The 22,810-nt window shown below is 32.5% G+C and overlaps 1 protein-coding gene across 1 annotated transcript in view; it reads right to left on the minus strand.

The window, feature by feature from the left end:
- Positions 1–22,810, minus strand: part of LOC100879688 (octopamine receptor beta-1R) — a 108,735-nt gene that overhangs the window by 82,253 nt on the left and 3,672 nt on the right. Inside the window, exon 2 of the mRNA XM_003706495.3 lies at positions 13,009–14,092. Within this exon, the coding sequence (XP_003706543.1) occupies positions 13,009–13,766 (758 nt within the window). The 5' untranslated portion in view covers positions 13,767–14,092. The remainder of the gene's footprint in view (positions 1–13,008; positions 14,093–22,810) is intronic.

Consider the following 22,810-nt stretch of genomic DNA (forward strand, 5'->3'; position numbering starts at 1 on the left):
AAATAAAATTGATAAGAAGTATTAATTTAAAGTCTCCAGCATTTAATAAATCTAAGAGAACTTTACTATTTAAAAATGATATAACATTAATTATTATAACTTTTACAAAAATACTACACTTGCTCAAGCTATTCTGAAGCAAGTCTAAACCGTTGAATCTCGGTGTATTGCACAATATTTTGATAGTACCCGGCCATCGGCTTACGACCACCATACATTTTCAGCATTTTTCCCGTTTTCCGTAAAATTGAAAGGTCTGTTCAAATTGTAATGATATAATTTATTAGCTACTAACATTATATACTACTACTGTACATAATATTATTAACACATGTTAATATGTTGTATTGGCACACTTTGGTTTGGTGATAGCTTGTATCCGGCATGCTTCGTATATATTGATCATATACTTTATATCTCCATTATTTTTCCAAATATCTGTAACTCTTTTCAACTCAGATATTGCGGTTGGAAAGTTGTAAACTAATCTTTTAGGCACCAGACATTTTATATGGCATTCACCAAATTTCACCTGACGCGCTATCGATACTCGACCCTAACGTAAACGCTCGCACGGCCCTTAATCGCTCAACACCGACACAATTTATTATCACGATAGTAACAAATTTCTATGTATATATCGTTATCAACGTATTTAGTAATAATTTGCATGAGCTGTGACAATTTTCCATATATGATAATATAATGTTATAGTCATAAAAATGAAATTTTCATACGTGGTCCTATTCGATGGCCAGGAACAGTTGGAGCAATGATACCTAAACAGATCTACAGATCCTCGCTCATATTGAGGTTATGCCACTAATGTTATATAATTCGTAGTTTAGCGCATGTCCGTATTACTAAAATTTACGGGAGTTAAATACCCTAATATATGTGGCTAAAAATAAGTTCCACCTAAGAACTTACACTATTTTCAAAATAATCTTTCCAACATCACTAATCATCCAAATTACCACTCAAATATGAGGGAATTTCTATTATTTTCACTATAGATTGTTTACAGATAAAAATATCATATTAAGTTTTATCTGTGGCGGTTTCACTCCCACGCTCATCGCCACTAGACGGCGCATAGAATCGAGACCTAGACTTTCTCGCTAGTACTCAAAGAGCCTTCCTATTCATATATGTAGTTCCTGTCCATCCCTTCCTTACATCCCCGCGTCTAAGGCAAGGGCCTGCTAGAATGCCTTACCGATGAGTCTACTAGCAGGCCCCGGACGAAACGTTCTCCCTCTCCTTTACTTTTCCTAGCCTCCCTACCATAGCTAACCGAACCGCCAAATATCTAATTTTACCATTATCTTCATTCCTTTTAAAACTGGACTTGCTTCATTTTCAAAATAAACGACTCATTCGTATTAAATGTTCAAAATAAATGACTTTAGTTACATTTATATAAAGTTATTTATAATCATAAATTATAATAAAATATCTTGCTACACGAAAAACTTATAACGGTAACAATTTTTAAATTTTGTGAAAATACTGGAATTGATAAATTTCAGGAAATCACTGTCGTGAAATGACTATCGAAAATAAAGTATCGACTCTCCCATTTTCTTCGAACAATATAACTCTCTGCAATTTAATGTAGATATCGTGTTCTTGGACACAATTTCAAGGGAGTTTTATACTCTTTCTGTATCGTGTTCTTTTCTATCGTTGCCATCTAGTGAAAGAGTAACTCACAGCAAGGTGTAATTGAATATGCCTCGCAATTCGGATCGACAGTTCAATTTTGCGTAGAGAATTCCGGTCTTGAAACAAGATGCCAGACATGATTTATTTCGTTGGGTTGCGTTACACGCAAGTATCGTGTAGTGTTTCCGGTTTAATGCGCACCTCGTGAAATAAAGTACGTACATTCTTTCGCTATTCTTTTTAATAATTAAAAAACGCAAGTGTTCATTGAATTAAACATCAACGATGAAAGTGCAATTCATATGTTTTTTATTTATGAAAAGAAAAGAGAGTTTTATTTATGGACATTTGACATGAGTTAATTTTCTAATGAATGATAGTATACTATTCATGTCACATTTTATTTATAACACTATAATCTCAAATTTTCAAATTAACAAGTTTTCAAATTTAAGTTCACAAATTTTTAAGTGTTCAAATTCTACAATTCTGAAATTTGTAAATGTTAACTTTCAAAGTTGCAAGTTCCTAAACGCCCAAATCCAAATTTTTAAATTCTAATTAAAACCTGCAAACTCAGAGTTCCAAAATTTCAAAAGTTTAAAGTTCATAACTATTTGAAGTTTAAAAATTTCAAAATTCCAATTCTGAAAGTCTCTAAATTTCAGAATTCCTAAAGTCCCAAAATTAAAAAAATTAAAATTACAAATGTCCCATGAGTTCAAATTTCGATTCAAAGTATGAAATAAAAAGAGCAAAACCGCGAAAGGCAGATTATCTTCTCGGGAACAATAATATTGATGGAGCAGCGTGTTAACCAAGCCGCAATAAATTCAAACGTTTCAAAATCGATCGAATAACAATTTAATCCGCCATTGGTCGACGTCGTATCATTTGACCCTCATTTATTCCCGCAGTGGGCAAGAGTCGAATATCAGGAGATTCATCTGTGACCTCGTTGCCGTCGTATAAGAAAAATGGGGTCGTTTCCGGCTCCTTCGGATACGTAAGCCGATCTATGTGTTCTGGCTGGCCAGGAATTTTAATATTCCACCTAGTCGAATAAATCGTACGCCCACACGGAAAAGCAAAGATGGAGTCTTTCGTCATAATAATCGAGCAAAATAATTGTACCGTTATATCGTTTGCTAGACTGAACGATTTGTTATCTGGTCACGTGCGAAATGCCTGAGAATCACCCGAAACTTATGGCATTGTTTCAAAGACGCAACAAGTATCCAGAAATGATCGCGACATTACTGTTTTATTCTGGTCTCCAATTTATGGCCGCGTTCGAAGATAACGGAAAGTCAAGCTTTTCAGATGACCATAAGTAATTCTTGAAATTCATGCTTCTTTTTTTTTTCTTTAAATAGTGGTTTATAGTCGCATCAACTACTCAGGTTATTAACGACTGTTGACCAGTTTACGGAGATAAAGTTTTGGTCGGAAGTGGATGGTTTGACATAATTTTTTCATAGTTGGGTGAGGATTCCTATAGCTTTACAAAATTTTAGTAATGTGTCTTGATACGCTGTTGATGTGGTTGCTTTAGTGAGGTTGTTCTTGATGTTTAATCTTCTTCTGGCGTGGTTATATTTTCTGCATTCGAATATTACGTGTCTGATGGTTATGGTTGTATTGCATATATCGCACCTTCTGGGGGGAACTGTTTTCGAGTATGTATGAGTGAGTCAATTTGGTGTATTCGGTCCTAATTCGGGTTACTGCCACTTGATTTCTTCTATTGTGGTTAGGGTTAGTTTTCAAATCGTAGAATTTGTCGAGTTGTTTATGGGTTGAGCTGGCTTAGTATTTTTTCCATGTAGAGTCCTATGATTGTTTTAGTAGTGTCGCGATATGATTATTGATGTCCGCAGAGGTGTTTAATATCGACTGGTTTTCTGTAACTGTAGTCGCTGCAATTTTTGCCCGAAGGTCGGCCATGGTGTTTCCGTAGATATCCATGTGGGAAGGAACCCACGCTATGATTACAGTTTTGTTGTCTTCGGTTAGTTTATCATATTTTTCCTGAATTTCTAAGTGCATTTCAGTGGTGTATTTTATGTTTTGAGTTTTCAGGATGGTGGAGAGGGAATCGGAGAAGATAATGAACTTGGACTGAGGAGATCTGTTGTCAAGGTTAAGAGCTGATAGGATTGCGTACGTTTCGGCTGTATGGATACTATTGTAGAGATGTAGAGTGTAGACCATAACTGGACGTTTCTTCTTGGGTGAAAACAGCGGCTCCTGTTCCGTAGTTGTTTTTTGAACCGTCAGTGTAGATGTGAGTAAAATCAGGGTAATTACAGCAGAGGGCATTGAATATTTGTTTGCATCTGCTTCAGAACTTTGTGTAGGAGAAAAATATTGTAGACTGTTTTTCTCATATTTAATATGTAATTAATAATCAGTAGATATAATTTTAATATTTTTAACTTGTTTCACTCCACACATCGAAGGGACATCTCTCTCCACGTAATCTCCGATTCTCTCTTATTTTTACATTCGTACCAACCGAAAAAAAACTCAATCATACTCACTTAGCACTCTTACCAACCTCATTTATACAACACTCTTATCAATCCATTTAATTGTAAAAACAATGTCACACTTTGGGACTCATTGAATCCAAATGTTTAAATGGATTAAAGTGGAAACTTTCGAGAGTTCATACTTCTGTGCCTTTTTTATGAGTTTCATACTCTTGATACGAATGTGTGACCCTACTTTTACCTGGCAAATTGCCCTTGGATCTTATTGGCATCGAAGGCTTTGAGTTTTTTATTGAACTGAAAATTTTGACTGAACTAAACCGAGAGGATATCTGGAAGATATATGTTTTTGCTTTTTTGAATGTTATATGACTTTTCAGTGATTGTAATTGTATAAATTTAATATGGAGTTTTCTTATTAAAATTCTTTACAAAATTTTTATTGACTTAAATATTTTGAACAGACAAGACTTCATATCTCTGTCGGTCCTCAATTTTGTATAGAAGCTGGTGGACTGAATATGTGTCACTCTAATAAATTTTATGTGGAAATTTAACTTTCGAACTTATTAACACTGAAGCTTTCAAGCTTAATGTTCTATTGAAAATTTTGAACAAACTAGAAGGGAATTTCGGAGAAATCATATCTGCATGTTCTTCCTATTTTAAATTTCATATGAGAGCTTTTGACCGAAATGCGAGTAATTCTATGAATTTGACGCAGAGATTTGTTCGTAGAACTTTCTAACATCGAATTGTTTGAACTTTTTATTGAAGTGAGAATTTCAAACGAAGTAGAACGGAGTTTTCAAGATTTCGTATTTTCACATGTTCCTCTGAAAGCTTCATATGAAAGCTTCTGATCGGAATGTAATTTCATAAATTTTATCTGAAGAGTTGTTATTATAACTCGTAACACTGTAGTCTTTGAACTTTTCATTAAATTAAACATTTTGAACAAGCAAGAATGGAACTTTTGAAATTTCATATCTCTAATTTCTTATGGGTAATACGGCTCTGTTAAATTTCATATGGATTTGATCGGAATATGACTTACCCTATGAACTTTACATGCATATTTGCTTTCACAATTTATGAACACTGGAGCTTTCAACTTTTTATTAAATTTTTAATAAACTGGAATGAACCTTGTTAATTAATGAGTAAAAATAAAACTATATGTTGAGTTACCAGGAGGTCTCCAATAAAGAAAAGCCTTAACTCTGTCTCCAGAGTACCGGTCTCAGGCTGTGTTATACCTAAGGGCCAATCGGGCGAATACAAACTGTTATTTTTCCTCAGGATGTGGACGCCAGTTTTATTGCGCTTTTAGAAAAGTCTTTTCACCTTTAATTCAAATTTTTGAATCGTCGAACGTCCTTTCGAGTCGCTTCAATAAATTCATTTGATTTCAGAGAAACGAACACAATAAATAAAACAAATAAAAGAAATATTCACTGCATATTCCAATAACCTTTGTTGAATTCCCATCTCTACCTTTTGTTCTTCCGAATACTATGTAAGAGCTTTTGATCTGGACATGTATGATGCTACCTTAATACCAATTTATTGTTAAAATTCAGTAACAACTAAGCATTTTATTTAATTGAATATTTAGAATTTACAAATTTTAGAAAATTTAGGATTTTAGAATGTAGCTTGTAATTATGAAGTACCTTAATACTAATTTATTGTTAAAATTCAGCAACACCTCAGCATTTTATTTAATTGAAAATTTAGAATTTACAAATTTTAGAAAATTTAGGAAGTTAGAATGAAGCTTTTAAGAATTAAAATCTCTATATCTCGCCCTTCTTAACTTTCATATGGAAGCTTTTTGATCTAGATATGAATAATCCTATAAACTGTATGCGGCAATTTTTTATTAAAACTCATTAACACCGGAGCTTTTGAGTTTTATATCGGATTAGAAGTTCTGAACAAACTAGAATGGAGCTTTTGAGTGTCTGTCTCGATGACTCGTTTTTTTGAACGTCCAGTGGAGCTTAAACTTTATTACTGCCGTGTCTAGCCTTTTATATGAAATCAAAATCTGGAGTTACTTAAAGTTCAAGCTTTTTGGTCATTTTTATTAATATAGTTTTTAAGGTTTATGCTTTTATTATTGGTTATTTGAATTTCGTATGTGAGATTGAAGTTACTGAATTTTTGCATAAAACTGAAGCCTTTGAATCGTTTTTATATTTTAAATTTCATCCAAAATGTAGTCTTCTTAGAATTTTAGACTTCTATGTTTTAGAGATTTCTCAGAATTTACTACTAACAAAGCTTTTGAGATTTTTGTTTAACTGCGAGCAAGCTTTAACAGAGTTTTCTAGAGTTCACATTCCTATTAAGGTAAATTTGCTCAAAGGAGTTTAGATAATTAACAATTTATTAGCACTTTTGTTAATAATAATATTTCTAATTATTTTGATTGTTTACATTAATAAAAATGTATTGACTATACATGAATATAATTATATGTTTTTGTAGTTCAGTACTTATATCATGTACAGTCCGCGGCCATCGAATTAGGACCGCAGAAAATTTCATCTTTATGACTATAACATTATGTCACATATGGAAAATTATCTTAGGTCATGCAAAATTATTACTAAATACGCTGATAACGATATACATAGCTATTTGTTATTATCGTGATAATGAATTGCGTGGGTGATGGGCGATTAAGGGCTGTGCGAGCGTTTACGTTAGGCTCGAGTATCGATAGCGCATGAATTTGAACGTCACAGAAAATGTCTGCCTACTCAAAAGACTAGTTTACAACTCTCCAACCACATGATCTGAGTTGAAAAGAATTACAGATATTTGGGAAAATAATGAAGATATAAAGCATATGATCAATGTATACGGAGCATGCCGAATACAAGCTGTCACTAAAACAAAGGGTGGAAATGCAAGATATTAACATGTGTTAATAATGTTATATAGCATACAGTAGCATTATGTTAGTACTTAAAAAATTATATAATTACAAGTTGTTCAGGCCTTTTAATGTTACGGAAAACGTGTAAAATGTTGAAAAACAATGGTCCTAATTCGGTGGCCACGAACTGTAATTTGATTTACAAGTGTAAACTGATTCTGTAATGTCGTTTATAAAAAAAAATGCAACTAACCAATATATTATAACTATAAACTAGCCTGTTCACAAGCAGTAATTGGAAAAACATATTTTACTATTTTAATGGCGTTCTCTGCCTCGCCGACCAACGGAGTATAAGTAGAAACCAATATGGCGTTGCAGTAAGCAGAAAAACTTTTTAAAACTTCAATACCAACGAAGACATATAGAAACATTTTTTAAAAAGTTTTTAAAGTGAAATTGCGAAATCGGACTCTGTACATCTTATGTATAGTCCAAAGAGTATTTTTTAAATAAGTATGACAAAATATTTTGGTTTGAAACTACTAAAATCACAAAATCGCATTTCTCACATTTTCTGGAAACCAATCTACTCTTCTGACTAAAATATCAATTTTCTGTCAGAGGTTTCAAAAAATCAGTCCTTAGTTTATCAGACTTGACATGTAACATTAAAATTTGCATTACAAAATTAGCAAATACAAGATATTAACATCTGTTAATAATGTTATGTGCAGTAGTAATGTATCATGTTAGTAAATAATAAATTATGTCATTACAATTTAACCAGGCTTTCTAATTTTACGGAAAACGAGTAAAATGCTGAAAAATAGTGGTCCTAATTCGATTGCCAAGGCTGTACTATCAGCTTGAAAACTCTAGTTCATTTTCTAATAAATACTCAACAAAGTCGATACCGTTCTCGTTTCAGTATCGGTGCACAAAACTCCTCAACAATTTCACTCTTGTTTTAAAATTAATTACGTGCCATGGTTTATTTTGTTAAAAAGAAATGTGGCACTGGATAATTTCAACAAAAATTATAACTGTGATCTAAAAGTGAAACTGATAGGTAGCAATAAAAAAATAAAAATACTGTTCTGCGTAATAACACCACTCTAATGAAACCACGCCATTTTCAAGGAATTTTATTGTTTTCATTATGTAGCATGTAAAATGTTATACGAAACTTTGATGAAATTACATGTTAAATTTAAAATTCTCGATTTATTGCCACAAAGAGGAAGACCAAATAATTCTAAAAATATAATATTACCTTATTTGTAGAAAAAAAGCGAGATTAATTATATCAATCAAGTATAAGTCACAATTATTTTAAAATGTTCAATTTTAAATAAACTTCAAAATATACATATAATGTAATAAAAATTTTTAACGAAAATGTATAATTTCAATGAAATTCTTAGTAAAAATGAATTGTTTTTTGTTATGTTATATTTTCTACTGTAATATTTAAAAACTGTCTTCATTGTTTCACCGTTACTTATATATCAAATTAATATTTATATAAAGCACACTATTTTATTTTTAGTATTGAAAGAACCCTATTACGACTGAAATATTATCCGTTTAATTAAAGATTACAATAATCCATTAATTTTGAAAATGAAGCAATTTAATTATATAAAACATTTTTCTTTCTTAGTCAGCACTTTAAACGCTGTCGAATAATAAACATTCATTACCTAACAAAATACAAAAAATTTGTCTAATAGCGCTTAACAATATTCTTAAATTCATACAAACCTTTCATTATCTTGCGATAAAAAAAATGGACTTGCCCCACTTTTGAAATAAACGCTCCAAATAATATATTATTATAATAACACGACTCGTAATAACATAAATTACTAAAATTATATATAATTTTTCAAATTGATGTTAATTTAGTTTTTATGGAATTCGTATTTATGCAAAAACATACTAATCTTACGAATAACATAGCAGATCTTGTAAAGTAAAATAATACACGATTTCAGAAATAAGATAATACATAATCTTGTAAATAAAAAATGTCTATAAACTCTATTAATGTTTTCTTATTAATGTTGTTTACAAACTATAAATTAGTTTAAGTAGTTCAATTAAATTCACTATATTGCATTTTGCCAAAGGAAAATGTTATTGACATAGCATATCTTGTAAAGTAAAGTAATACAAGATTTTAGAAATAAGATAACACATACTCTTGTAAATAAAAAATGTCTATAAACTCTACTAATGTTCTTTTACTAATGTTGTCTACAAACTATAAATTAGTTTAAGTAGTTCAATTAAATTCACTATATTGCATTTTGCCAAAGGAAAATATTATTCTAACAAAGAATTTTAAAAGTGAATTATCTAAATTTAGCTAAATTGCTGTAAATTCTATTTGCCTTCATCGATAAACTGAAGCGTGTCGATCGATCAAAATTCAAACGATTGATTATGTGACAAAGCGTAGTTTGGAATTAAAGCGGGGGAATATGACTTAATCAAGTGTTTGAACACTGTCGAAATCTCGATACAGCACGAAGCTTTCCACATAATTGCATGCTTAAATAATTAACGCGATGGGAAACCCAAGTGCAGTAATCAGTGAATTATTCAAGAAATTTAATGGAGCCAATTTCGAAGTACTATCGAGTTTACTATGGTTTGCTTTGTCGATGAATTCTGTCGCGCAATTCTGTTTCACAAGTGTATTCGTTCAAGTTCAAAACAAAAACGAGAGAAATACAATTTGAATCTGATTATAGTATTAAATTGTCATGAGAACGTTAATTGGAATTTAAAATTAAAGAAGAATAATATATGACTAATTGTATTATTAATACGAATACTAATATCGAATATTAATTTAAATATAAAATAAATAAGGGAAAAATCATGTTATTAATGTTAAACCTTAACGATCACACTAGGGTACTAAACGACCCCAGCCAGTTTAGCTTCAATTTAATAATACATTTTTTGAAACACCAAAATTTTTACTTTTATATTTGAAGAATATTCATGTAAAATTTTAGCTCTTTCTATTAAAATCAAGAAAAGTTTTGAATTTTTCTATGAAAACCGTCCTGCTTTCAATTTTTTCACATTTCTTAATTTTTTTGTCATATTGTTTTGTTAAAGCAACTTTCAAAGATTAATTATAATATTTTTCAAGATAAAATGATAAATAGCTTCTTTATAAGAAATTGTTTTAGTGCCAGAGGTGTTAAACATTTTCCCAGTGTGTAAAATTTGTTATTTTGATGAAGTGTGACTGTCAGCAATTAAGCTAATTTCAACCACATTTTAGATCATTCATTTTCGCTACATCTTCTTTGTACACGTTTATACGTCCATGGAGATCAATTTCAAATCCCAAAAACCTACTTTCGAGCCTGAATCACATTATCCCAGCTTTCAACAAATCCTACATTAGTGAAATACTGCATCCTAGTAAATAAATGGTGGCCAACCTCAAATCCTCGAAATCTAGGTTCGAATTTAAATCTCATCATCCTGCCTTTTAGCAAATCCTACCATAGCGAGATGTTGTGTTCTAGTAAATAAGTTATGATCAACCTCACACTTCAATAAATTTAAATTCCGTTTCAAATTATATTATATGTACTCTCAGCGAATCCTGCAATGGTGAGATGTGACGTATAAAATAAATATTTGGTAATTTCAAATCTCAAAAACCTAGATTCCTGTTCAGATACTGTTATCTGTACTTTCAACAAATATACAAGGTGGCTCACCACATTTTGCCATCTAGATTTGCGTCATTATTATTACTCATGGCAAACAATGTTTTAGATGAAGTTGAATGGTTTTGAGAGGAGCATATGCTGGTGGTACATTTTTTTTGTAGGTGGACGTGTAAGGGACATATGAAGGTCATTGATATTTTTTTAAATGGAATCATATATATTTTATTGCATCAGCTGATACTCTTTCATATTCTGTACAAAAAAGTATTAATCTATTTTTGTGAAAAATTCATTAGTTTAGGAGATATTTTAATTCTAACTTGTTAGGAAATCGTGACTTTCTGGTCAATATTATGAATTGCCCTAACTGAACAGCAAATGTTTTTCCACATGCTTTGAAAGGTCATGTGTCACCAAACGAATTGTGAGTTTTTGTTTTTTTTTTGTTACGGAGTAACAGTAAAATTTTGTCTCTGTTATGTCTCTAATACGATGAATACGACAATACGGTGAATTATCTCTTCATATTGAAGTATTTTAAAGAAGAAAAGATAGACATGTTATCAGTTTATTTTGAAGCTGGGAAAAGTGCTACACATGCAGAAAGATTATACACTACGGAATGTTAGTAAGTCATTAATTTCTCGATTCAGAAAGTGTTCTGATGCAAATGGTCGCCACATTGAACCTTTTTTGTAAATAGACATTAAAATTAAAATATCTCCTAAACCAATGATTTTTTCGCATAAATAGATTAATACTTTTTTGTAAAGAATATGAAGGAGTATCAGCTAAAGGAATAAAAAATATATGATTCCATTTAAAAAAACATTAATGATCTTCATATGTCCTTTACACGTCCACCTACAAAAAAAAATATATCACAAGCATATGCCCCTCTCAAAACCATTCAACTTCATTTGAAACATTGTTTGCTATGAGTAATAATAATGACGCAAATCTAGGTGGCAGAATGTGGTGAACCACCCTGTATACATATAACGAATATAGTTACCAACCATTTACGTAGTTAGCAAGCAATTCAAGAATCTAGATTTTAATTCAAATACTGTCACATATTATCTATTTCAACAAATATAGAAGATGTGACATAGCATTTAAGTAGTTAGCAACATCACACTTCAAACATCTCAATTTCATTTCGAATTGTATTACATTTCATTTACTCCTATAAATATTATGACTTTAGATATTGTAAAATAAATAAATGATAGTTTCCCTCCACACTCATAAACATCGATTCCACTTCAAATTCTATTATATTTTATTTATTTATCATACTATGATAAGATGTTACATACATAAATGGTGACCATAATGCTACAAAAACATTCCACTTTAAATTCTATTATATTTTATTTATTTCAACAAGTACGATAACAGTATGTTGTATCGTAGTAAATAAATGACCTCACATCCAAATTCCAGAACCTTCTCCTAAAAATCCAATTACATGTACTTTCAAGTAATCCTACGATAACGAGATGACACAGCGAATGACTGCGAACTTCAAATCCCAAAAATCTCGAAACAAGTTCAAATCTCATCATCCTTTCAACAAATCCTGCAAATCGAGGTACCATGTGCCAGTAATTAAATGAGGACCTCGAAGACCATAAACCTAAGCTCCAAATCCCATGCTCCTCTTCTCATCAAACTCTGCTCACACCTCTATCAGAGCAATGAAACGTCAACTAGTTTCCAACTTATCCTATCACCATAACGATACAAGTCTACACTCAGATTTCGCATGTGTTTTCCACAATCCTTTTATTAGCGTTAACGTATTTTGGAGGGTCGTCGAGGGTAATTAACCATCGCTATTTTGCTTTCGAACGATTTATGATAGGGATAAACTGCGTGAGGTCTCAACGAAACGTTTATGAGTAAGACAACACACGATAGCTACTGACTTGAAGTGACATGGCTATCGAATGTCGCAGGACTGTTTGTTTGTTAGTTTGCAAGATTATGAAAAAAACAAGCAATTCGCCGTTACATTTATGAATAGGAAGTATTCCTAAAGGATTTGGCCCCGGAAGGGGGAAAGCGAGAATACCTTTTGGTAAGAATTAAACCTCCTTACCCCAGAAGTATACTGACCTTTGCCTTTTACCTTCCCTTAAAAAAAATATTTCTAACACTCGCATAACGTGTCATAATAAAAAGTGAAGACAATAGTCCTAGAGCCTTAGCTTCCCTGTACGATTATTATGCAATGACTTACCGATACAGCATGCGTTCCTGACGATCAGCCTCCCTGTAGATCTTGTAGTACATGGCAATCATGATGATGCCGGGTACCCAGAAGCTGACACTGGAGCTGATGACGGCGTACAGTTTGTTCACTTGGAACACACACACGTCCGGATAATTCCTGCGGTACTCAAGATGCTTTTCTGTGGTGTACCAGCCTGCGAATATGGGCAGGAAGCTCATCACCGTCGGAGAGCACCACACGACGCTCAGCATGGTGCTCAGCCGTAAATTAGTCATGATCAGAGGATAGTCGAGCGGTTGCACGATCGCGTAATACCGATCCACGCTGATGCAGCAAAGATGAAGTATAGACACGGTGCTGAAGAAAACGTCCAACGAGTTCCACACGTCGCACATGAAGTATCCGAACAGCCACCTTCCGGACAGTTCCACCGAGGCGTTGAACGTCATTGCGAAAATGGCGACCAGCATGTCGGCCAACGCCAGCGAGACCACAAAATAATTGGTAATTACCCGAAGCTTGCGGTGCCTCATCACCGACACTATCACCAGCAAATTGCCGAATAGGGCGCAGATGATGATGAATGCCATCACCGTAGCCTTCAGGGTTAACAGGAGGACGTACTCGAGGTCGTGGCTTCTCTGCTGGTCATAGACGTCGTTCGAACGATTCGATTGGCCAGTATCGACGAGGATCTGCGGTAGATCTCCGGGCAAATCGGTCGCGTTCGACGCATCTGGCTCCATCGTCTCGTTCAGCTTCATCCTATTCTAGCGTTTTTCCCTAGGATTTCGTTCCTTCCCTTCTTCACTCCTTCTTCATCTTCGACGTCCCTGATCGTAACTCTAATGCCCATGGGTGAATCAAATGTACCGATTGATTCATAGATTTTTGCCTACCATGCAACTTCGAGTGAAGTTCGCGAAGGAAGTTCGGTTTACATGAGCTGAGAGTTGAATCCAGGAGAACTCTGTTAGGATATACTCCAATAACAAGGTAGGTTCTCCGATGAATTTTGATTCGATACACGTTCCTGGGATGTGGAGGAGACCAGCTGCGTCTTTGTTCGTCGCTGGAACATCGCGGTGGCCTGGAAGACAAAGGAATCGGTTTCGTGAAGAGTCTCGTTACTTTGAGAAGAAAATTTGATGGAATATAAATATTTGAAGGTGTACGTATAGGTAAAGTATACACAGTTATATATCATGGTGGATGGTGCTGAAGTGACATGTAGTGAATTACTTCTTTATATACTTCGTCTATTACCTGTTTGATCTAATATTAACTCGATTTAAATATTTCTTGTTGTAATATTTTTTGTATGGGTTACATAGGTATGATCGCATCGATCATTTTTTGAATAATAGAAAGATGTTTTGATAAATCGCTTTATGATACAGTTTAAAAATCATTGTTGTTGTACCTTAGGTTTTATTATACTATTTTGGTATATTTTGTCTTGATCGTAGTGTATTATAGTCTTCTGTACTTTTCATATATGTAAATATGTTACGTTGTAATTCTGTGCAGAAAAAGCATCTCGCGATAAAAAATTCTCTGAGCTTACCTCTACTACCTTATCAATTCTAGTATAATAGTATAGTCGTATAATGGTAAAATTGAATAGTGGAATAGAAATTTGGTGAAATGAAATAAGAGCATATAAGTGTGGTAGTACAGTAGTATACTATTATAGTGGTGTTGCGACAGTATAATAGTATAGTACAGTTATAGCATAGTAATATACTGCATAGTAGGAATGCAGTATATGTATTGTAATGTAGTGTAGTATAGTATCATAGTAATATAGTAGTGTAGTAGTATAGTAGTATAGTGGTATAGTGGTGTAATAGTATAGTAGTATAGTAGTATAGTAGTATAGTAGCATAGTAACATAGTAGTATAGTAGTATGGTAGTATAGCAGTATAGTAGTGAAGCAATACAGTAGTAAAGTATAATAGTACAGCAGTACAGTAGTATAGTAGTATAGTAGTACAGCAGTAGAGTAGTATAGCAGTATAGTAGTATAATAATGTGGTAGTGTAATAGTGTAGTAGTACAGTAGTATAATAATATAACAGTGTAACACTACCATGTAGTACAAAAATAGTAATGCGGTATAGTCTAGTATACCATAGTATAATGTAATATAATACAGTCTAGAAGAGTGTAATATAATATAGTATAAATTAGCACAGATTAGCCGGGATAAACAAACGGAATTACGAAGTAATAAAGTCGTAACATATTCCATATTATAATAGCAGAATAATAGCACAAGAGTGTATCGATACAGTAAAATACCTAACAGAATAATGAAGTAATGAAGCACCAGTCAAGATCCAGAAAGCAAATAAATAATATGAAAATCAATATCAATATTGATTTCAAAGAAAATTTCATTATTCAATCGTTTAATTACGAAACAATTATTTTTCTCGGTAGAATTGTCTGAATTCTACGTTACTTTTATTGCTAATTATCCCGAGTGTCAATTGAATAAACGTGGAACGGTTACGTCAACGAAGCAGACAGTTTTATCAGGAAACAACGATCCAACTGCGTTTTTCCAATCGATGGGAGGATTGGATTTCGAACGAAATGGGATTGCAGATTCACTGAAACAATATTTTGAGAAAATATAAATAATCGTTTGTGATCAGAATATTATTGATCCCAAGAGGATTGTAACGTTAAACAAACATAATTTACTTCAGCCCGCTCGATTTCACAGCGGGATTAATTCGCGAACGACGATGCGCAGGTAACATTTTATTTTTTTTATTATTTTGATATTCTGCTGTACTGTTTTACTATAAGAAAATAAGTTTCATATGAATTCGTTTTTTTCTAAATGTTTTAATGTAATTTTCATTTTTATTTGGTTATGTATTAGGTTGAGAAATCAGTTTGGAGCGTTTTGACATTTTTTTTTTTTTACAGCGACATTTTGCAATTTGCAAGAGGTTATAATATTCATTCGATAGAGCTCGTTCTGCTCTACAAAACTGTGTTAATCGTTTTTTTCAGTAGATTCATTCGTCATTACTATTGAGGCTCAGAAATGGAATATCAAGAAGGTAAAAAGCAGCATTTTCGACACCTGCTCTTCTTCGCTTTCCATCGCGGCCAAAACGTTGTGAAAAGTTGTGAAAAGTTGCTGAAACAGGCCGGGATATTTTCAATGTATACGGAGAAGGTATTATAGGTGAGTCAACAGCACGGAAATGGTTTGCAAAATTCAACCTAAGGTTGGGCAGTAAGTTCGTAGCGTTCACTTTGTGAGCCACCCAGGCTCCCAATTTTTCGACAAATCCCATTGAATGAAGATAATTGAGAATAGTTTTGTGGTCACAGTTCATTTTTTCGACCAATTCACGACTAGTTTGAGGACCATTCTGCTTCACAAGTGCTCGGAGACGCTCTTCGTCGAACACAGATGGTCTTCCGCTGCGGCGCGGGGTTTCAACGTTAAAATCGCCATTTTTGAATTTTGCAAACCATTTCCGTGCTGTCGACTCACCTATGACACCTTCTCTGTATACATTGCAAATATCCCGGGCTGCTTCAGCAGGTTTTTGGCCGCGATGGAAAGCGAAGAAGAGCAGGTGTCGAAAATGCTTTTTACTTTCTTAATATTTCATTTCTGAGCCTCAATAGTAATAACGAATGAAACTACTGAAAAAAACGATTAACACAGTTTTGTAGAGCAAAAAGAGCTCTATTGAATGAATATTATAACCCCTTGCAAATTGCAAAATGTTGCTGTAAAAAAAAGAAAATGTCAAAACGCTACGAACTTATTCCCCAACCTAATAGAATTCACTCTTTTTATTGTACCAAACTTAATTCTTGTATTATCAGATTTTCATATTTACAAATTCTAAAATATTTAAGTTTTTACATTTTTCTCGGATTATCTAGATTTCTAAATATTCAAACTCTCAATTTTTCCTCTCCCCGAAATCCCTAAATCTTCAAAATTTTCACTTCTAACTCTCAAAGTACTAAAATTCCAAGGTTTCCAAATATCTAGCCCTAAAGGATCTAAATTCCTAGGTCCTCAAATTCTGACTTATTCAAGTTTCTAAATTCTTAAATTCTCAGAACCCCATATTCGTAACTCCCTAAATTCCAAAGTTTTTAAAACCTAAATTCCCCAAATACTTATGTACGAAAATTTGTAAACTCTCAAATTCCCAGACCCCTAAATTCATATTTTTTCAAATTTCTAAATCCCCAAATTCCTAGATTGCTAAATTCCAAGATCCCTAAATTTCAAAATTTTTGAAACTTAATTTCCCTTAATTTAAATACATTCCCCATTTCTAAATCCCAAAGTCCCTCGATTCTTGAATTCCTATTTTTTCAAATTCCTAGATTCCCATATTTGCTGATGTAAACTATTCTCAAATATGTTTTTCTTAATTCTAGATTTCGAAATTCTTAGACTTCTAAATATCTACTTCATCAAATTTCTAAGTCTCCAAATTCTTAGATTCTCATATTCGCAAATCCCTAAATCGCAAAGTCTCCAAAACACAAATTCGCAAAGTACTTATGTTCGTAAATTCTTAAATCCTCAAATCCCTAGATTCCTAAATTTGTACTTCAACGTCTAAATCTTCGAATTCCAACAGTTCCATATTTCTTAAATCCCTAAACTCTTACGTTCACAAATTCCTAACCCATCCCGACATTTTCAAACCCTCAAACGTCTAAAAATAAAAGTGAAAGACCTTTTTCCCTTGATTGCCATATTTTCCATAAGAAAAATAAATGTGTTCTTACCCGTACCTTCTAGTAGGCTATAAAAGTATACCTTATTTTCAAAATAAATATTTCAATAAATGTTTTCAAACGAGAGTTATGGTTTTTTAAAGAAATTCCTCATATTTTATTTTTTTGACAGCAGTAATTTTTACAGAGAATAATTGGAAAAACCAACGGTTGTAAAAAGTCGAGCTAAATTCACGCAATAAAACAAAATAAATGGGGTAGAATTTTGCACGGTAAAAAAGCCTCGAGGATAATCCATGAAACATGTTTAAACTCTCACTTAATTTCCCCTGTAGAAGAGTATCATCTTTTTAAAGTGTTTCTTTTTTATCCTCTCCCGTCTCTTGTATTAGCGATATTTTCATAAAAGATGTCGCTTAAACACAACGGTGAACATGGAATAAAAATTCACGATGCCGGACGAATTCGCGTCCGTTAAGCATCGATTAAACGTCGACGATTTAATTTGTCACCGTGTAATTGGCTTCGTTAATGAGATTCAACAACGAAATGGAATTTATGAATAAATTTTCAGCCGCGATTATCTTGCCGGGATTAACCGTAATTGCATTGCAAATGGTTTGCACAACGGTTTCGAGGCTTTTGTTCGAGGACCAATCATCGATCGGTTGTTTCGTGAGTGTCAAAACGCATAATTGCAATACCAGCTTGATGCGAATTCGAGATTTCGACAAATCGAAACCTTGCCGAAGCCATTAATCTGTTAACGCAATCACTTCTCGGTCGGAGAATGTCAAAGCGTTAAGTGCAAAAAACTTCGTTCTGATTTTGTTCGAATCTACAGGGTGGTTCACCACATTCTGCCATCTAGATTTGCGTCATTATTATTACTCATAGCAAACAATGTTTCAAATGAAGTTGAATGGTTTTGAGAGGGGCATATGCTTGTGATATATTTTTTTTTTTTGTAGCTGGACGTGTAAAGGACATATGAAGGTCATTGATGTTTTTTTAAATGGAATCATATATTTTTTATTGCATCAGTTGATACTCCTTCATATTCTTCACAAAAAAGTATTAATTTATTTACGCGAAAAAATCATTAGTTTAGGAGATATTTTAATTTTAATGTCTATTTACAGAAAAGGTTCAATATGACGACCAATTGCATCAGAACACTTTCTGAATCGAGAAATTAATGACTTACTAACATTCTGTAGTGTATAATCTTTCTGCATATGTGTAGCACTTTTCCCAGCTTCAAAATAAACTGATAACATGTCTATCTTTTTTTCTTTAGAATACTTCATTATGAAGTGATAATTCACTGTATCGTCATATTCGTCGTATTAGAGACATAACAGAGACAAAATTTCACTGTTACTGCGTAACAAAAAAAAAAAACAAAAACTCACAATTCGTTTGGTGACACGTGACCTCTCAAAGCATGTGGAAAAACATTTGCTGTTCCGTTAGGGCAATTCATAATATTGACCAGAAAGTCACGATTTCCTAACAACTTAGAATTAAAATATCTCCTAAACTAATGACTTTTTCACAAAAATAGATTAATACTTCTTTGTAAAGAATATGAAGGAGTATCAGCTGATGTGATAAAAAATATATGATTCCATTTAAAAAAATATGAATGACCTTCATATGTCCCTTACACGTCCACCTACAAAAAAATATACCACCAGCATATGCTCCTCTCAAAACCATTCAACTTCATCTGAAACATTGTTTGCTATGAGTAATAATAATGACGTAAATCTAGATGGCAAAATGTGGTGAGCCACCCTGTATATATCGATTTTTGGTTGTACAAAAATTTGGTAGGACATCGTTGAAAATATTTAATTAATTATTATTGACATATGAATAAGACCAAAATTGTGACAAAATGAGCATAAACTGTAATATACCGAGTGTCCTAGTTTTTTACTGTTAAACTTTACCAACGTGTTCCATACACTGAAATAAGCAAAAGTTAAAACAGAAGTACAAAATAACTTTGGACTTCTTTATTTTTTAACGAAGTATACAGTCCCAGTTGTGTACGTAGAACTTTACCTGCCTGGTATATAAATAAAAATAATACACAAAATATAAAAACGTAGACTTTGAAATGTTTTGTCGAAAGATTATAAAATGTATGAAATATGCAACATGGACGATTTTCTCCGTCAATACTGCATACGAATAATTGTCGACTTTCACATTTTTTCGATAACTTTAATACTGTACTCAAGAGACAATGTGCACATAAATATTTTTTCTGATTTTTTCTTGTGGAACATGTTAATAAAGTTATATGAGCAAAACTAGATTACAATGAATGTGATACCAAACAAAGTAGTTCGTTGTCATTCCATATTATTGTTATGCCCTTTCAATAAAATGTTAAAATTTCATGTTGGTCTTTTCATGTTATTTGAACATTCATTTTTCATTTTTAAGTCATCATTTCATTTAAGAATAGAATATGTTAATAAAATTTTACGGACAAATCTGGATCACCTTGTGCGCAATATCGGGTAATATAGCAGTTCGCTGTCATTTCGTACTTTTGTTACAAAATTTTAATAATATGTTTGAAACTCTATGTTAATATACCATTCTTTTTTTACGAACAGAATATGTTAATAAAGCATGGCAGTAAAAGTTTAGGACACTACGTATGCGACATTTATTTTATTTTAAATTTGCAAATGCAGGACAAAAGTTATATCTGCTATATATTACACATGGTGATGTATTTACGAAGTTGTTTATGAACTTCGTGACAGTTTATTTATTTATTTATTTTGCGGGCACAAACCTTTTAGTAATTATACTGCAAAAGTGTACCGTAATAATATCTACATTATGCAAATGCGTTATTATCCATCTACTTGAATGATATCTGAAAGAGTTGAGGATTAAAATGTATACCGCGTAGATCACCAAAGGACCATAATGTTTCAAACAAGAAAAGATTATTTCTGATTTAATTTCGAACTAAAACGCAGGTAAGCGAGGAAAATTTGGTAAGTATAGTAGAACTATTTATTGATTTCGCATAAAAAAATGGCGAGTAGATCACCATTAAGGCTGATCTACACTATCTATTCACTTAACATTAATTTACATTTTCATTTCGATCAAATATTATTATAATGTTTCACAGATAACTTCCTACGAAGAAACGTGGTGCAATTTTATGACATGGGCCATGTAAGTAATTTGACATTAAGGCGTAAATGGCTCAGAAAATTTTGCATTGGAGCGCGGATCGTGCAAACGATTTAACGTAAAATTGTGTCATTTACGCGATTTAACTTTGAAGTAAATTATCGATGCGATATTGTTGGGACGTGGGTCACGTGTGAGGTTTGGAATTAGTGTGCGCGTCATTCACAATTTAAAATCGAAGCGTGGGTCATCTTTATTACTTAATACTGGAATCTAAAGTGTTATTTTAATTTAGGATTGTGCGATGATTCTATTAGAAAATTTAGCGTTGAAACGTGGGTCACTTAAATAATTTGGGCATGGGTCACCCTCGAGATTTGGAATTAGAACGTGGGCTACTGGTAGAGATTGAAATTGATGCGTGAATCATTCGTGAGATTTAAAATGGAAACGTGGAACTTAAATTTGTGGTATGGGTCACTCATTCACTTCAACATTGAAACCAGGGTCATTTATATGATTTAATATTGAATCTTGTATTACCTGCAAGATTTAAAATTTAAACGTGGGTCACTAAAAATTTTCAACTTAGTCGTAACTAATATGATTTGAATCGATACATGGATCACTTACACAATTTAAAATTGGAATGAGAACCATTTTTATAATTTAAAATTGAGACGTATGTTATTCGCTTGTGGGTCATTCGTACAATTTAGAACTGAAACGAGGTATCACTGATGCAATTTAAAATGGAAACATGGGCCGTTCATGCAATTTCACTCGCAATTTAGAATCGACGCGTGGGTCATCATTGTTACCTAATATTGGAACCTAGATCACTATTTTAATTTGGAATTATGAGGTGATACAATCATAAAATTTGGTATTGAAACGTGAGTCACTTAAGTAAGGCAGTATTTCAGCATGAGTCACTCGCAAAATTTAGAATTAACACTCTGTTAATTTGAAACTAAAACAAGGGATATGTGTGCAATATAAAGTCGATTTATGGATCACTCATAAACTTTAAAATGAAAACGTGGGTCACTTGTAAGATTTAAAACTGAGGCTCAATCGTACAATTTAAAATTGAGACGTGTATCACTCATGCGATTTAAAATTGAGACGTAGGCCATTCATAATGCGGGCCACTTGTACAATTTAAAACTGAAGCTGGGATCACTCGCAAAATTTAAAATTGAAACATGGGACACTGATACAATTTAAAATTAAATTGTAGCACGTTCATATGATTTAAAGGTGAAACGTGGGTCACTTAAAATTAGACTAACTAATATTTGTGTATGGATTATTCTCATGCCTAGCTAAAAATAATAAAAACTCAGACAACGGTCTAACAAAAATATTAAATTATTAAATTCCATTTAAAAAGAATTCTTTAGTAAATATTTAATTGCATCCCTAAAATGTGGTAAAATTCCTTTAAATTTTTCATTAAGTCTGTTAAGTATTTGAACATGTGACCAATAAAATAAATAAATAAATGTTAATTATTGCAATTTAATAGAAATATAATAAGAATTCAAATAAGCAATTTTTCTGTCACACAATTTGCCTAAATGTAATATCTTATTACAAAATATTCTTATTGTTATATTTTATTAGTATTACTTATGGGGTTTTCACGGCGATATAACCCGCGGTTATTGAACAGCTGACAAACCTTAATCTAAATAAATTAGGTTAACCTAAAAATTGTAATAGTACTCGATGCATTATTCAGCGAATATATCTATGAAACGGAATAGTAGATACCTTATGAATCATGAATAAGCAATAATGTAAATCCATATTTCCCATGCAAGTAATATTTGTCAACCATTCTATATATATTCGCGGATCCCGTTCTTTTTCTCCGAAGAATTTCTC

This window comes from Megachile rotundata, chromosome 15, assembly GCF_050947335.1.
Source record: "Megachile rotundata isolate GNS110a chromosome 15, iyMegRotu1, whole genome shotgun sequence".
Taxonomy (NCBI): Eukaryota; Metazoa; Arthropoda; class Insecta; order Hymenoptera; family Megachilidae; genus Megachile; species Megachile rotundata.